Below are 18858 nucleotides of genomic sequence, written 5' to 3' on the forward strand. Positions count from 1 at the left end.
TACTCATGTGACCACAGCTGTAATAAGGCATCCAATTTTGGACCTCAATACAGGAAAGACAAGTTCTTTGCTAGAGCATGTTCAGTAGAGAGCTGCTGAGGTAGCTGGAGGCTGGAGCACTTGCCCTGTGAGGAGAGGCCGATGGAGCTGGTCTTGTTCACCCTGGAGAAGCCAGCAAAGCTAATAACAGCTTCCTGGTGTCTTCATTGAAAAGTCAAAACCAAGCTTTTCATGGTGGAGTAGGTTTTGAGAAAATGAGAAAGATGGCAGGGTTGGAAACAAGATCTTCAGACCATATATAAAGATAAACTTGCTGTGAATCTTACTTTTGAACAAGTTGACTCAGAGAAATTGGGCAGTCTCCATCCTGTGAGGTTTCTCAAGAACTGACCATATAAAATCCTGAGTGACCTGCTCTGACCTCAGGGTTGATGCTGCTTTATGCAGAAGAATGGCTAAGAGGCTTCCTGTGGTACATTTTGTCCTGAGTTATTCTATGCTCCTATGGATAACATTTGTTTTAATCCATGTGTGATACAAAACAAATTCACTTTATAGAATATTAACCTTTTTGGATTATATTTTATTTTTTGACTCCTAATCAGCATGGTGTAACTAACTAGTGGACAAATAAGTAGTATTAAAACACTAGTTTAATGTTAATATTTATTTATCAGTTGTCTCTGAAGAAAGAGCAAATTTAGAAAATCTTTATAACATTTTCAGAATACTTCTTGATGAATCATACTTATTTGGTTGCATTTCAAACGTTTAGTGATGGGCTTTCAAGTCAGTTATATTGTGCTGGCTATACCTGTGCTTTCAGTCTATGGAATTATAACAGTTGGCTTGTAATAATAGAAGTCATGGTAATATAATCTGTATTGAAGCTTTATTTTAAACTGGCATTGTGACGAGAATAGTTTAAGTCCAGTTGATGGTTAGCATCTGAAAGCATGGTAATATTGTAATTTCACACTGTCAATTTAATTTAGAGAATTAATTCATTTTCCTTAAAATCCTATCATTTTGAATCCTGCTAAAACATTTTTCTTAATCATATCTTATAAGAAAGAATGTTAATTAAATATCGGCAGGTAATTATGTTAATTTTACTTTTAAAATTGAGTCTTAAATCATGTGCTAATGTATATTGACTAATCACTGGTAGTTCTTGCTTATGCTAGCCCCTCTAGGAAAGAAAAACAGTTCTGGTTTAATAGGAGATAGCAGCTACAGGTGAAATCTACAGCTTAATCTGGGATTGAACACAATATCGTGAGTGGTGCAGCTGATACAACAGAAGGAAGAGATGCTATCCAAAGGGACCTGGACAACCTTGAAAAGTGGACCCATGTGAACTTAATGAGGTTCAACAAGTCCAACTTCAAAGTGCTACACCTGGGTTGCGGCAATCCCAGACATGAGCATAGACTGAGAGAAGAACTCATTGAGAGCAGCTGTGCAGAGAAGGACCTGGGGGTTCTGGTGGACAAAAAGCTCAACAAGAGCTAGCAACCTAGGCTTGCAGCCTAGAAGGCTAACTGCATCCTGGGCTGCATCACCAGAGGGGTGTCCAGCCTGTCAAGGAAGGGATTGTCTCCTTCTGCTCTGCTCTGCGCTTGTGAGACCCTGCTTTGACCGCTGTATTCAGGTCTGGGGTATGTGAAGGATATTGGCCTGTTAAGAGTGAGTCCATGGAAGGACCACAAAGTTGATCAGAGGGCTGGAGTACCTCTGCTATGAAGAGAGGTTGAGAGAGCTGGGGATATTAAGTCTGGAGAAGAGAAAGTTCTGGAGAGACATCTTTGCAGCCTTTCATTACTTAAAATAAACTTATAAAAAGGTGGAGAGTAGCTTAGAGAGTGATAAGATAAGGAAGAATAGCTTTAGGAGGGTAGGTTTAGGTTAGATGTTAGTAGGAAATCTTTCACTAAGTGGGAGGACAAGAACATATTTCCTAGAGAAGCTTTGGATGCCTCATCCCTGTAGGTGTTCAGGAGCAGGTCGGATGAGGCCCTGGGCAACCTGAATCTAGTTGGTGGCGTTCATGCCCATGGCAGGGGGTTGGAATTAGTTGATCTTTAAGGTCTCTTTCAACTCAAGCCATTCTATGATTCTATGACTGTAATAAGCCTAGAACTCAAGCTTCTATAATGAGCATAAAACTCAGGTCATCTTGTTTGAGATTAATTAATTTTGGTTAAGATAATAAATTGTCTCTGAAATACAGAAATTTGAATTAAGATCTACCTCAAGAAATGCATTTGTCTGATCCTTCTTTCCAACACATGAACTTTTCTTGTGGTAAATGTCACTACTTTTTTCAGGCCTAGAGTTTCTAAACATGGTTAAATTCTAATTCACTACGGACACATTCTTTACAATTTAAAATAAGTAAATTTTAAATATATGTACTAATTAAAAAGGGATGATACATTCCTCGAGCATTCCCACATTTTAAGGTGAGCTTTCCCAAGTTGTAGTATTCTAAACGGGAAGGAAAAAAATGTTTTCAATAGAAGCATTTTCATTGTATTAGCTAATTCTAGCTATTAGACTGTGAGATTAATTTAAATCAGAATTTCCACTGGGGGTTTATGTGTGGTAAATTTCCTTTGCTATCGTATGTTTACAAGAGGAACCCTGTGTATAGTTATAGCATATTGCATATGCAAATTATGTGCATCTAGCACAGATTCATAATCTATTTCTGGAGCTTTGTCTCAGGGAAATGTCAAAGGCACTTGCCTCTCTTCTTTACTAGAAATGATGCTGGAATCAAGAGCAACCTCCACCCCTATATAAATAGAAAGGCTTATGGGTCTTCCATATGTTTCCATTATCCAAAGTTTTAGCAGTTACAACACTTTTGAGTAGTGGTTCATTCAGACTAGTTTTGTGAACTAAACTGCCCTGTGTTTTATCACTTTGATCTCCTTCCACTTGACTAACAAGCATAACAAGGTAGGTGTCTGCTTGAAAGTTGCCTCTCTAGCACAGTGGTACAGTATTTTTCAATGTATGCAGTTTGAAGCTTTAATTAAGCAGTATTTTTCTTGCTGTTTTTCTTTTTTATTTTTAAATGGGCTTTCTCTTAACTAGTTAATATTTTCTACTAAAGTGCTGTGTGTCTTTAAAACACTAGGACATAACATTCCATTTGACTGAGATTCTGAATATAATTTTGAGCTTGATATTGGGAGCTGACTACTGCTTATTTTTGTACATTTGCTTGCATGATAAAGATACATCCACATATATTTTACTTTAAAAGTAGTGATAATGCAACATGCAGTAAGTTTTCTTTCTTTGTTTTAAGCAACATTATCCTGTTCCAAAATATCTCTTGGACATGCACTTGTATTTTCTATGTTTTAATCTTGATAGCAATCTATGAAAATTCCTTGTAAGCTGAATCATAACTAGTCTAGTCTTGTAATATTATTAATTGTTGTGATTTTTTTTCTTCTTTTATTCCAGAATAAAACAAAACAAAACACGCCTAGGTCCATTTTTAGTTACAGTGCTGTCATCATAGGACAGTAAGGATTTTGTTTGTTTAGTTGTTGTTTTGTTGTTGTTATTATTATTATCTATTATTACCTACTAGAAGATTCATGGTTCTGTTTCCTACACATAAACCTGTAGCTATACATGTATCTGGTGCTTTTAAAGTTGTTTAGTTGTGCAGGGAGAACTCCCGCTGTATGAATTAGAACTGCTGTTCTGAGGAACAGATATAAAGATATAACATGTAAGATAGTAAAAACAACTTATTCCATGCATACAGAAGCTCTGTTTGTTACCTATTAGATACTGTTTTTTACCTATTAGATACCATTATGTTTGCTACACTATTCGTAGCAAAATAAAACATTTCACACCTAAAATTTCTGCATAAACAAAACCAAAAACAACACGGACTTTATTATCAAGACTGAGTATTTTTAACATTTAAGATGTTTCATTTGTTTATACAGTATATTTGATAGTTTTGTAAAAAGGTTTGATATAGCATGTGCATGAAAGGTGCTATATACTGCCCAGTTCCACTGTGAGTTTTATTTCCATTTTCTAGTGATTCTTCTAACAGTGCAAATACTGCAGATCCTGTCATCGTGCACTACACTTCAAAGTCTCAAAATGTGCATGAGAAGACAGCTCAGGAGTAAAAATAGAAGTGTGGAATGTTTGAATGAGTTTTGAAAAGTCCCTTATTCAGTATTATGTATTAAATATACTAATAGATCATAGTACAGTTTGTGCTACATCTTTTTTAATGTTAATTTTTTATTATGAATTTTATTATGCATTGCCCAGTTATTTGTCTGTTCCAGTCAAGATGGAGTTGCTATTGTGTTAGATGTTCTAAATATTCAAAGGTGGGTGAGTTGACCTCAAAACATTTGCAAACGAATCTGGGGGATAGGGAAAGATGAAAAAGTTAATAAAATATTTTAAAAAACAATCCCCTATGGTTTACATATTTTTAGCTACTACTCAACTTAGAAGTGTTAAACAAATGTTTTCCTAAGCAGTGCATAGACAAAATTTTAATTAATCAAACTTTTTTTTCTTAGTTGTTGTTGTTGTGTTTTTTTTTTTTTAAACAGAAATCTGAGAGTAAAAAGAAAATTACAGATGCAGCCTTTGTCCGATATCAAATAGAGATAATTATGCTTAGATGTTGTTTTGTTTACATGTGTACCTTTTACACATGTACATACAGATGTACCTTTTTCCATCCGCCCTTGGCCTTGTATCAACGCTAAATGCTTTAATGAGCTTTTAGAACCCTGTCAAGAGCTGATGAAAGAATTGGGTATGTGAACATATTTGACAGCCTTATTAGCAGTTGAACTACCAAAGTTTCACCTTCTACCTAGGTTACCACATAATGCTATTGTATCACTCCTCAAGAAGGCGGTTATCACTTTTCCACTCATGGGGTAGATACGGCTCTATTTTCTGCTTTAATGATATGGCTTTATTTTCTGCTTCTACCATGGTATTTTTTGGCTGAATTTCAAGGGGTAGAAATTATGTGCTCTCATTCTGACTGGTACAAAAGTTAATACTACAAACATTTGCAGCACATTTAAAACTAAATGTATAATATCACTATAATTAAAAAAATGTTCACTACCATTAAAAAATGTTCTGATTACTTCCAAAACTTAAATAAACCATATTGACCTTCTTCTTTTCATGTCAGTTGTCTTTACTATGTTAAACAGAGGGAAATTTAACCTCTTAGGTTTAACAGAAAAACGCAATTCAAAAGAAAAAGTTAGCATCCAGTGCTACTGTGTGTCCCACAGGTTCTTCCACTTTGATCAAAACTGCCTCCACTGGTGAGTTAGAGGAGCCTATTGCGGTCACAACTGGTGCTATTACTGTTGCTAGCACATCTGCAGATGTTACTGTATCCACCCATAAACAACCTTCTGAAGAGCAACAAGTGCAAGCTATGAATATAAGAAAATCAATTCTGGAATCCGCCTCTTCCAAGGAAGAACTCTCCCTTCATCAAGCAAACATACAAAGCACAAGAAGACGACCAAGAAAAGCTGAGCAGATAGAAAGAACTAAAGAACTTGCAGTTGTTACTCATAGAGGTATTGGATATTATTTTACTTGTGCCCATGTAGTTATGGAAAAATATTCTGTATAAATCAAAAATGAAAGGTCAGGTATACATTCCAGAAGTGTGATTAAATCAAATGGGAAAGGAATTAAATCTACTAAAAAGTGAGTTCTAATGAGGGCAGACAGATGAAAAAATGTAAGTAATATTGTCATTGTAATTTAAATTAATTTAAGTTATAGGAAAAAAAGGGGGGAGGGAAGAGCAAGGAATTTTCACTTCATAATTTATATCGTGTTTCATTGTCAAGGCTAGTGTGAGATAAAAGTTGAGATAAAAACATTATTCTATGCTACATATATGTTTAGAAATAAGCAATTAAACAACAAAACTGTACTTTGTAAATAGCTGTTTTGTTCTAAACTAACCAGTGGTGTAGATGTATCCATCTCCCTTCTGATAAAATCTTCAGCAAAGGTTTGGCTTTTTTAAATGTGTATACATTTTTATTCTATCAAATATGAAATCAGTGAATGGACATTAGTGACTGTACAGAAAGGAATTCAGTGGAGAGTATTAAGTTATTATTAAATCTAAAGTTTTGCTATATTCCTATATTCAGATGATTTAATCCACATGCAAAAGTACTAATAATGAACACTTGGAGCCTACACAAAGCAAGATTTATTTCACTTAAAGGTAAACAGCAATATGAAAATTAAATCTGAGTAACAGCAGTGCTTGAATGTCTTAATTTAACCACCAGAGACATTCAGAAACAAATTGGATTGTCTTTTTTTTTTTGTCATATACAGATGTTAATGGTGCAGGTTAATGTTATTGAATAATATTTATTACGTATTATTATTTATTATTTTATGCTAGTCCATTGTTTCATGTAAAGCTATTGTACCTGAAGAACTTACAAACACAAAAATATTGAAAAGCAAGAGCTTTTATAGCACAAGCAATTTGTAGATGTCTTTGTATATGGTCGATGTTTTGTAAAGACAACTTTAGAGTGGAATCTGTTATCCTACTGGATCAGATAGTCACCTTGCATAAATGACTGTAGCTTCATTTACTAAGACCTATTGACACAGCTGCAGTTGTACAGAATTTTAAAACATTACGTAAATTAAGTAGGTTATAAAAAAAAACAAGAACTGTATTTGATTTGGTTTGCATGCAAAACAAATCATGAAATAGCTTTGTCTCTTAATTGTTTTAATTTCTAACAATACAATTTTTTATTTTTTTTTGTGGTTATCAGTTGATACAAATTAAGAGTTTGGTTTCTACAGATTATAAGGCTAGGCATTCTGTTTAGAATATCTTTGGTCAGGTTTAAAAAGTAGAAAACAGTCTTATTTTCAGTTATGAAAGAGTTTCTGAAGGTCTGTAATAATCTCTTCTAATTCATGGATATGAGTATAGTAATTCGGCAGTTAGGTTTGGCAGTAACTGTGATATACATACAGTTTCTTCTATCACTTATTTGTAGTCATTGTACTACAATGTCCTCTCCACTGTTGTTTCACTGTCCTTTTCTCCTCTGACCTGTCCTTTAATCTAACACATATATAAGGCTCTTCTGAATTACATTGCCATGTTAAAGTACAAAATTTTACACTGCGGGGGGGGGTTGGGAGGAGGGGGAAGGATGACAACAAGGGACAAGATTTTGCTAAGCTAATGCTATGGGTTTTTGGTTGGTTGGTTGTTTTTTATATTATTATTATTATTTTATCCAAATATTAAACCACAGCACATGTACAGATGAGATCAATACTGTATACACTCTCCTAGAGAACGAAGTCCATACCTAGCTGTGTCTGCAGTTTATTACCCTCATGGCATGTTTATAGTCTTGATTTTGTTAGCATTTGCTAGACATCTTCTAAATATAATTTTATTGTGTTATACCCACATCACAGTATACATCTGATGATAGAGTGGATATTCATATACTGAGAAAAAAAATGGTTTCGCTTGGTAATCACCAATTTTTGATAGTACACCTACAGTAGCCATGAAAATGTATCAGATTGACTAATTAACCTGTTATGGTCTACTATACAAAATTTCTCATTACACAGACATGTTTTGAAGGAATGGTTGTGAATGTGTGACTACAGTTTCTTCACAGGAAGTAATTTCCATGTTGGGGAGATATTCCACAGGTATTTCTATAGAGTTTCATGTGAGTTTCTACTGAAACATTTTAGCTTCTGTTTGACAATGAAAACATTACAAAAATATCCAAACAATTGTCTTGCTCTGCATATTTAAATTTCCTATGGAACTATTTGTTAGACCTGCTTAAGAAGTTTATGTAAATTCCTTTTTTAATTCTTTCTGTACTTAACAGATATTAAAAATTAGGTTATATTCTGGAAATCTATTTTTTTCACATGTTCTTGAGCATAACTCAAAAATTTTGCTTCCAAACCTATGTGAGGTAATTTATGCTTGTAAAGATTTAATATACTAAATACAATTTACTAAAACTTACCATTTGAAACATGCACATACATGATTTGTTAAAAATTTACTGTACATGTAGTTTTTACCATAGACTGTTTTTAGAATGTTGCTAGTTAGATCAAAATAGTGCCATACTTTATTATATTGTCATCGATGGAAAAAAAAATATATATATATAGAATGAGTCCTAATGTTGGATTCTGTTCTGTGAATAAGTTCTTCCAGAAATGGTAAACAACATTATTTTTGTTATTAAACTGACTTTTGTGTTGTTTTTATGAAAGAAAGAACTAGAGGTTCTGTCTAAAGTTAATCTACTAGATGAAAATTAGTCTACCGCACTTACTGTCTGGACTTCAAAAATAATCGTAGTTTGTGTCAAAGGATGGTTGAAGAATTTCTTCTCTTTGATTGTAAGCTGGAAATGACAGAAGAAGAGAGAATTTTTATTACAACTACTTAAAAGATGGAAAAGGAAACCCAGTAGCTTTCTCTGAAATATTTCCATAATTGATAGGGCAGTGCAAATATAAATAATAAGGTGGCAGTGAGATCTCATGAGGAATATTGTACATGATTACAGTTCCTTCATCAAAAAGAATTCAGACTGAATTGGATAAATAAAAGTACTATACTGCTATTATATTGTTCTGAGCATCTGACCTTACAAAAGAAAATGGAATGATGAAGGGATAAATATTTCAGGAAGTGAATGCAAATATGTAGGAATGTAAAGACAAATAAGTATATAAGATATAAACAGGTATATTAGGGTGAAGTGTGAGAAGAATTCTTCTTATTGGAGTGAGGAACTCTTCTGGAAGGAGGAGGTGAAAATCTTGCTTTCAAGACAGGTTGATTTTACAGGTTGATTAGCCAACGAAGAATATATTTAGATGCTACAGCTAGAAGAAAAACAGAATCTTTTTGTTCTTAAGTTCTCATGAACCAAGAATTCAAGCTCAGGAAAGTGTATTGCTTCCTCCATTTCAAAATGGGGTGGGAGGAAGCTCATATGGTTATTACATCACAGTTTTTAGTATGATCTGTCTTATTCAGGTGTGAAGTCAGGAAGGAAATTAAATGTGATTTTTATCTTGTTTATTTTCTGTTGAAGTATTTAAATACTGTGAGCTTGGTCATAACTACATTAATGGGGGATAATCTGACATTTTGTTCTTTTGTATAATCCATGTCTCATTAAACTAAGAATTCAGAGTTTAGTAATGTAGTTGATGCTACTGAATTGTTTTAGAATTCATATTAGGTTGATCTTCTCTTTCTTAGCACAGTAGAATTTTTATTGCCATGTATGCAAACATAATGAGCAATATTTTATAACTTTTCTTAGTGAGTGCTTTCATAGCATGTTTGGACTGTCTAAAGATACACGCTCATTTTAAATACAGGAGTACACATTCATCTTCATTAAATACCTCTGAGAATAACTGAAATTTTAACCATATTATGAATGAAAATTGAGCAAGAGTATTTGCTCAGTTTTGGGATTAACGTTTTTTGTTTTATTTTAGCTAGATTTTTTTTCAAAGTCTATTTTATTCACTTTACTGATGTCTTCATTCTCTTTTATTTCCCTACTTTTTAAGCATTTTTTTCCTTTAAAAAACAAACAAACAAAAAAAAAAAAAAGAAAAAAACCACAAAGCTTTCTCATTTCTGTCCTTGCCACTTTCTTCTTTTAGAACTCTTAACTATCACACCTTGCCTTAAGCTTTTTGATATCTGACTTTGTAGTATCATAGTTATAACCAGGAAAAAATGATTCAGTGAGGGAAAAACAAAACAAAAAAGACCTTTCCTGCTGGATGTTCCCCATTAATCCTGGATTTCTTTTTGTGCTGTGTTGCAGGAGAGTGTCTGAAGGTAGGAGACAAGATTAGTTTAAAACTTGTTCTAAAGTAAAAGAGAGTCATAAAGTGAGAACACACAAAATATAAGAGAAAATGAAAGAGGAATTAAATTGGGTGCTAATGAAACTCTCTTCAATCAGTTTATTTACCAAAGAGGGAGTTATTTGACTGTCTTGATTTTTTTTTTGAAAGATTCAGTAAAATAATAGAGCACTGCTCTGTGATTATTTGATGTAAGCTTTTTAAAGATTTGATAAAAAATATATTCCTACATCCTACATTTTATGAGATTTTCTTCTTTAGAAGAAGAAAAAGAAAGTGAGGAGCAGGGAAGCAGAGATTTTACTAAGAGCTGTTAAAGATTTTTAATAGAGTCATATAAGCAACCACTGCATATGTTTGCAGGTTTTTTCTTTGGTGTGTGTGATGAGTGAAACCCACAACTATAATAATGCGAATGTGAAGAAAATCAATATATTTTGCAGTAAAAGTAAGATTTTTGCATTCATGTATTTGTATAAGAATACTCATACATAAGGTTTGTGTACTCTGTGTCTTCGAAGTGGCAGTAGTTCATAAAGTCACAAGAAATTCTCATTAGCATAACTATATTTGTTTATCTTTTCATAAAGTGTTTGGAAATACCTCTTTAATGTGTGCATTGAGATAAATAGACATCTGTTTGCTGGATGAAATCTAAAATCCATGGTTTGTTAATTTAAATATTTTTCTTAGATTAAAAACTGATAATGGTGATTTAAGCTTCTTTACATCTTCCAACTTCAAAGTCATCTTTGGAAAGGAGATCGGTTTTCATCCAATAGTTAAGTCTAGTGTGATTAGAAGGAAGAAAACGGAGAGAAAAAAAAATCTTCTTAATCTATTTATTATCGCTCTAAAATAACTACAAAATACTAAAAATGAAGATGTAGCATTTTTTAACACACACTTATTCGAAGTGGCCACTAACAACCTTCTTTTATAGAGCAGCCTGTGCTAGTGCAGTTCAAGCGCTGTCAGGAAAGGCTGCAAAGCAAAACTACAGTAGCCAGATGCACATCTATTGGGAGACATGTTAAATAGACAAAAGGCATGGTGTCCTGGTTTTGTTGTTCATTTTATTCACTGTAACTGATTTTGTATTTAGGATTAAAATAGTGGTGATAGCGCCTTTGTTATTGTTGTTGCTGATCAGAGCTTATACTAAATCAAGGACTTTTTTGCTTCTCATGCCACCCTGCTAGTGAGGAGGCTGGGGGTGCACATAAAAAGCTGGGCAGGGCACAGCCATGACAGGTGGCCCAAACTGACCAAAGGTAGTCCCTATACAGAACTTTTATGATGTTCAAAGTCTTAAAATTATTTCTTCATCATTCCTCCTCATCATTCTTAGCTCGGTACTAATATATAGAATAACCTATATTTTATAACATATATCACACACATTTTATTTTTATCAGTACTTGTTCTATCACAGTTTATAAAGTTCAGATCATAATTACATTACATTATTGTACAAAGATGTTCTTTATATTTGTTGGAAGTTACCTAAAGAAGTAAAATATTTTTGTAATTTTTAGTGGAAGTAAAGTGAGAGCGTTCCTATTTTGCAAAAACTTGCAATAATTCTATTGTTCCAGCAGCTTTTCAGCAGTTATACTTTTAAGTCAAGAGAAGAGATTTTTTCCCTTTTGGTGTAGTCTTTCAGTGTATTTTTTCTGTGATAAGAACCCAATGAGAATTTTTCAAGTACATATTAAATTGTACGTGGCTAATGTAATACACAGTACTGTTCTCTTAAAATCGTCATAGGTTTTCATCTGTAGATTAAGAATGAACTGAGAACTTGCACTATTAAAATGAAAATGTATTAAAGTAAAATCAAAATACATTATATTTTAATATAAACGTGAAATGCACACGTTAGGTTAATGAAGCCATAGACATATCATTCTAAAGTATATAATTGTGTTTGTTGAACCATCATTTTATGAAAAAAAAAAAATAATCACATTCAGTTTCATTTATATTTTCTTCCATTCTGGATAAAACATTTTGACTGTGGGAAGGGGTAATACTAAAACAGATCTTCAGCCAGCAAAATTTATATACCTGGAAGAGACTCAAAATCTCATTTTATTCATTTAATATATTGTAATGAACAGGAACTTTGTTTAAACATCTCTCCTTTTTGCAAGGAGTCAAAAAGTAATTGATATTATTTTAGTCATTTTATTGTGCACAAAGATACTTTGCTTAAATTATAGTATGATCTTGAAACAAATTAAAAAAAAAAATTAGTGTGAAAAGTGGATGGTTCACTTTACAGTCTGATTGCTCGTCTTGAATCATTCTTCATATTAAAAAAAAAAAATCATTATCTACTTATTTAATTCTGTATTTATGTCCTCTAATGCCAACCTACAAGATGCAAAAAGACTAGAAAATTGTGCTGCAGCATCAGTGTGTTTGAGCATGGTTTATTATGCAATACTTTGGTTCAGATTTTTTTAAAATAAAGATTTCTGGAGCCTGAAGTGCTATCACCTGATATCTAAATAGGCTGCAATATCTACATACACACACACCTTTCACCTTTCTTTTTTTTTTTTTTTTCTGCCTTTTACAGTCCCTTGAAGTGGTGAAGTTGTAATAGCAATGACATCTTCATATTTAGGACTTGTGTAGTCAGAGTTTGGAAATTCTGGATAACTATATATGTTACATGCCTAGTAAACATGCAGTGTATGAAAAAAGAAACAAATACCCCCCCCCCCCCAAAAAAAAAATAAAATGACCTGTGCATGAATAATAAGTTCAAGTTTAAGGCTTGGTAGATCTGCTGTGCATGCATACCAACTTTTTTGGAACACATAATTCCAAGCATATGTCTAATTCAGTGTATCATGTATGATTTATTTGATATATCTGCATATAAACACTGAATGTGGGAAATCCAGAGTATACTGGACTCCTGTTTCCATCATTAGAAATAGTATATGCAGCAAATAAAATCTGTCATAATATAATATTTTCTGTTCTGGAGCAATCAGTGGTTCTGCACTAAACTGTATCAGTTCTAAACTGTATTAAAAACAACTATTTTCCTCTCTTTAGAAAGCAGTTAATTACTTGTTATTTCCTGAATAGCGTAAATGCAGAGAATATGCTTACTGTTATTGATTATGTAGTAGTCTTCATCTTGTTCCTTGTCATCATCTTTCAACTCAGGTGGCTGTGCACCCTGAGAATAATTAGTCTTACTGTAAAGACTGAGTTAAAAAAAGACATTAAGTACCCTATCTTTCATCACTACATTTCACCTGATATTCAGTAAACGATGGAGATACTCCTCGAGGTTTCATTTGCAGTTGATGTATTTTTAAAAGCATTTTTTATTGTCTTATGTTACACTAGGCAAATTTAGTTCCAGATGGGGCTTGGCCCATCTGATTTCCTCCCTTCATGGCTTGAGAACAGCTCTATACTTCTCCTGAATTGCCATCCCCTGCCTTCATATATAGGCACAGCCAAATGAGCAGTCTATTGCCTTTTTTTTTTTTTTCATATTATTATATCTCAGCAGATGTCATTTAAGGAGGGCAATAATTTAAGTGCAGTCATGAAATACAGCTTTGATAATATGGTATTGTTCTCCTCTATTAGCTGGGGTGCAGTGAATTTAATGTGAGAGAGTTTTCAGGAGAGGGGCTGTTTCGGTGTTTGAACTACTATGAGCAACTACTTTAAAGAAGAAAGAAGTATACGTGGTCAGAAGAGTCCTCAGTTTCCAATGATTTTTACTCTGTGTAGTTTCTTGTAGTAATACAACCTGAGTGCCTGTTACATGTGTAACTTTTGGTTTTGGTGAATTTCAGTCTTCAACATTTTAAATGTTCTTTGTACTTGGTAGAAAAGTAAGAAAGTATGGGCAAGACAAGTTAGACAATTTCTCTACATAAATGTTGTTGCATAACTAAAACAAATACATGATTTTTTGAGTTGTCTGTGTTTTAAATAGAGTACTTTGCATGGTTATCTTTGATGCTTCCATATTATAGAAGGAAATTTTCCATCTGGAAGTTTTTGTCTTGCGCATGTCTCTCAGGATATACTTCTTCAGCAGAGCCAGAATTGTAAAATATGAGAAATAGTTCTTAGTTTGTAAACTTCATTTCTAGTGTCTGAGAGATTATTGTATTCAAGGTTCCTACAGAAATTATATTTCTAAGTCTTTATTGTATAATAGGCAGCCGTAAAATATAAGTACATATATTCTTATTTGGCTGAGGTGATTTTCAATATAGGAACTGGCATAAAGAGTAAATGTGCTAAATGCAGTAAATGTCAAGATTAGTCCTCTCTCACAAGGGTTTGTATCTCCTTGCATATCATAAATAGCAGATATTATCTTAAATATTAATATAATTTAAAACATCGGTTTCCACATTTTGAAAATATAATATATATATATATATTGTTACTCTGCCTTTTTTGTTCAGTTCAGAGTAAAGTTGTTGTATTGGTACAAACTTCCATCTTCTACTGTTATTTATATCAGAATGACATGAATCTAAACTAAGTATAGATCATAACCCATGAGCCGGCCCGTCAGACTGATTATGTCATCCCTTTCAAAAGAGTCAAGGCTTTACCACAGGCTAAAAGCTAAGTAGATAAACCTCTGAAGAAAGTTGGTAGAGCTGTATAATTGATAATTAGAAGGAGAGTTCAAACTCTTTGTGTTCTTTGTTTTCCTCTTTTTTTTCCTGCCTAACTCTTCTGAGATTGCTACTGACTTTCTACTTCCTGTATTCCACTGGAATATTATATGGAAGTTATATTTTGTTCAGAATAGCTTGTACCACCATGTGTCATCATGGTTAAAAATCTTGACTTGATTTTTGGTCTCTGTAATAAGAAACCAGGAATTCCAAAAGCTGTTGGCCTACCGAGACAAATGTCATCAAAGAGAAAATTGAGACCAGTCTAGTGGTCAACCTTTTGCCTATTTTTTGTATATGTATTCACCAAAAGTACAAATGTGTAAAATGGCAGTATTAAGGTATTTGTTCCAAATTTATTATTATTATTTTTAACTATGAATACAGAATTAAGACCTATGTCTTAGAATATTTTGAAAGACTGTGTACCTTCATAACACAGCAATTCTTTCAGATATACTTGAAAGTATATCTGCCTTTGAAGTAAAAATTTGGATGCAGATATTAAGAGAAAAAAACATGGAGTCAGCTGGTTGCTGGCTTCACATTACTTGAATCCTTTTTTGTCTGTTTTGCTTTATGTGTAACTCAACACTTTGAGTTACCATTTGAGTTGCCATTTCGACATCTGGAACTTAGGTTTCCATTTAAGCTTCAATTCTACGTCCTGATTCCCATTAGTCATATCATTCATCCTGTATTAAGAAATAAGAAATACTTTGCAATTCTTGATTCTCATAGTGATTAACTAAGATAAATATAAAACAGTTTCCTCAAGAAGCATGTTGTTTTATGTTGTTTCTCTGTCAACAGCAACATGTTCTGTTAAATCATGGAGAGTGTTCTTAAGCATATGGAACATTTTGTTTGTTTCTGATGTTTAGGCACTATTCCAAAGATCTCCATCCTTTTCAACACATCCATACTGCAGTTAAGACAAATATGGTATAGAAAGACAAAAATAAACTGGGAAGTCAGTGTGTTTTTTTTGTTGTTGTTTGTTTGTTTTTATTTTCTGAGACAGTGTTTGTAGAAAATAGGCATGTGGTTCTATTCTAAAAATCTCAAGGACCTAATCAAAATGTGTAGCTCATAAGTTCTGAGGAGCTTTCATCCTATGAGTTGCTTTCCATAGAAAAATGTAAAAACCAGCAAGCCACGGAATATGAATAAATTTACAGTTATATATAACTTTTCTACAAAAGGAAAAAAAAAAATATATTTTTTTCAGTGTGTCTAAAACATAGCCTAAAAGTACCTGAAGCTTCATTATCTTGCATAAGAGGATATTTAGGACAAAGACTTCAACAAAATTATTTTGAACCTCTTTAAGTTTATATGTCAATTGACTACTGTGTATACAAGCTTGCTTTATTACCAGAATCTCAGACCACCCATCTGGCATGCAAAATTTCATCTCCCATGCAGACTTCTTTTATTTTTAGAACTCTTTATATTCTTCCTTCCTCAATGAAGTCTTCAGTTTCATCTTTTGTATTTGCAGAAAACACTGGACTTTATCTAAAGCTTTAGATAAAATTACATAGTCTATATATTGTCTGTATGTGTGTAGGTTGTATGTATGTGTATGCATATACAGCCTGACACATATTTTAGTCACTGCGCATGTTTGTACAAAATACATTCTTATAGCTGCTCCTTCACACTGTATTACTAAAGTACTGTTCAATAAATCAGCGTTTAAACAAAAGTAAAAAATAAAATAAAAGTATGTTTCACCTCTTTTCGTGTAAAGAACATTCAGAGTTCTTGTTGCTTGCTTTCCTTGTACTATTTAACAGCCACAGCAAGGTGTTGCAAACAGTTATAAAATCATAGAATGGTTTGGGTTGGAAGGAACCTTAAAGACCATCTAATTCCAACCCCTCTAACATTGGCAGGGACACCTTCCACTAAGTCAAGTTGCTCAAAGCCCCAGCCAACCTGATCTGGAACGCTTCCAGGGATGGGGCACCCTTAGCTTCTCCGGGCAACTAGTTCCAGTGCCTCACCACTGTCACAGTGAACGATTTCTTCCTTATATCTAATCTAAACCTGTTCTTTTTTAGTTTAAAGCCATTATCCCTTGCCCCATCACTGAACTCCCTGATAAAGAGTCTCTCCCTGTCTTTCTTGTAGGCCCCATTAAAGTACTGGAAGGCCACTATAAGGTCTTCCTGGAGTTTTTCTTATACAGGCTGAACAACACCAGCTCCCTAAGCCTCCCTACCCTACGAGAGGTATTCTAGTCCTCTGATCATTTTCATGGTCTCTGGACCCACTCCAAAAGGCTCATGTATCTCCTGTGCTAGGGGCCCCAGAGCTGAATGCAGTACTCCTGATAGGGCCTCATTAGAGCAGAGCACAGGGAATCACCGCCCTTGACATGTTGGCCATGCTTCTTTTGATGCAGCTTAGGGTGTGGCTGGCTTTATGTGCTTCAAGCACACATTGCCAGCTCATGATGAGGTTTTCATCCAGCATTGCTCCTAAGTTCTTCTCATAGAATCATAGAATATCCTGAGTTGGAAGGGACCCTTAAGGATCATCAAGTCCAACTCTTGACACCGCACAGGTCTACCCAAAAGTTCAGACCATGTGACTAAGTGCACAGTCCAATCTCTTCTTAAATTCAGTCAGGCTCGGTGCAGTGACCACTTCCCTGGGGAGCCTGTTCCAGTGTGCAACCACTCTCTCTGTGAAGAACTTCCTCCTGATGTCAAGCCTGAACTTCCCCTGCTTCAGCTTAACCCCGTTCCCGCGGGTCCTGTCGCTAGTGTTAATGGAGAAAAGGTCTCCTGCCTCTCGACACCCCCTTATTTGGGTTGCTCTCCCTTCATCCCTCAGTCTTTATTAATGTTTGGGTTGCCTTGACAGCACATTCCACTTAGTCTTCTTGAACCTCATGTCTATTTTACAGTTCCATTTTATATATTGTAAACTCTGTTTCTTGTGTACGTAAACTGTGGATATGCCATTTAAGGACTGAGGTTGAAAAGAAGCAAAGAAAAGGTCTTCTGTCTTTGTCATGTTGGTATGATGATTTCTAAAAATAAAGGACACACATCTCCCTAATACTAGAACTAAAACCCATCCCAGCACCTGAGATCATACATTCAAGCCCACTCCCATTTTACTTTGGTGTTACAAAAAATACCAGGCATGTTGTCTGATCCATGAGTTATTTTACATTGATCCTCAAAGGCCTAAAGAAGCTTACAGCTATACTCATAGGTTCATATTTGTGTACAAAGAGCATCTCAAAAATCTCCCAACGTTATGTGAGAGCATGCAGAGAAGGACCTGGGAATCCTGGTGGACAAGTTGCCCATAAACCAGCAAGGTGCACTTGTAGCCATGAAGGCCAGTGCTTTAGGTGCTTTAGAAAAAGCATTGCCCACAGGTAATCCTCCCTCGCTACTCAGCCTTGATGTGCTGTGTCCTATTCTGGGCTCCCCAGTATACAACAATCCAGCAAAAGGCTACTAAAATGATAAAGGTCCTGGAGCATCTCCCATATGAGGTAAAGCTGAGGGAGTTGTTCAGCCTGGAAAAGAGAAGGCTCAGGGGGAATCTTATCAATGAGTATAAGTATCTGAAGGGAGGGTGTCAGGAGGATGGGGCCAGACTTTTCTCTGTCATGCTCAGCAATAAGATGACAGGCACAAAATGAGACACGGTAAGATCTGCTTGAACATGAGGAAGAAATTATTTACTCTGAAGCTGACGGAGCACTGGAACGGTTTGCCCAGAGAGGCTGTGGAGTCTCCTTCCCTTGAGATATTCAAAAGCCACCTGGACACAGTCTAGGGTAGTGTGCTCTAGGTGTCCCTGCTTGAATAGGGAGGTTGGACTAGATGATCTCCAGAGTTCCCTTCAAACCTCAACTACTGTGTGATTCTGTGATTCCCTGATTCTGTGATTGTTATTATTTCAGTATGGCTTTGCTGTTTGAGGATACAGTTATGTCCGTGACTTCCACTGACTATAGCATTGCTTAAGGCTTCAATTATTTAAAATAATAATAATAGTATTTTCTGATAACAGATACATTCCACTCCTGCAAAAGCTTATTTCCCAGAACCATTGGGAATGTACATAGGTTACATTATGATGGAAATTTACATTTTACATTGTGAAATAAAAACCTTCATTTACTTAGATGAAAGTATAGTTTCTTCTGCTG

General features: G+C 34.4%; 1 protein-coding gene across 4 annotated transcripts in view; it reads left to right on the forward strand.

Moving 5' to 3' along the window:
- CSMD3 (CUB and Sushi multiple domains 3) overlaps positions 1 to 18858 on the forward strand; it is a 641367-nt gene that overhangs the window by 232269 nt on the left and 390240 nt on the right. For 2 of the 4 annotated variants that reach the window (XM_005009295.6, XM_038175100.2), the window contains exon 7: positions 5325 to 5621. The exons of the other annotated variants lie outside the window; for them this stretch is intronic. In XM_005009295.6, coding sequence (XP_005009352.3) covers positions 5325 to 5621 — 297 coding nt within the window. The remainder of the gene's footprint in view (positions 1 to 5324; positions 5622 to 18858) is intronic. 4 annotated transcript variants of the gene reach the window in all.

This window comes from Anas platyrhynchos, chromosome 2 (assembly GCF_047663525.1).
Source record: "Anas platyrhynchos isolate ZD024472 breed Pekin duck chromosome 2, IASCAAS_PekinDuck_T2T, whole genome shotgun sequence".
Classification (NCBI taxonomy): Eukaryota; Metazoa; Chordata; class Aves; order Anseriformes; family Anatidae; genus Anas; species Anas platyrhynchos.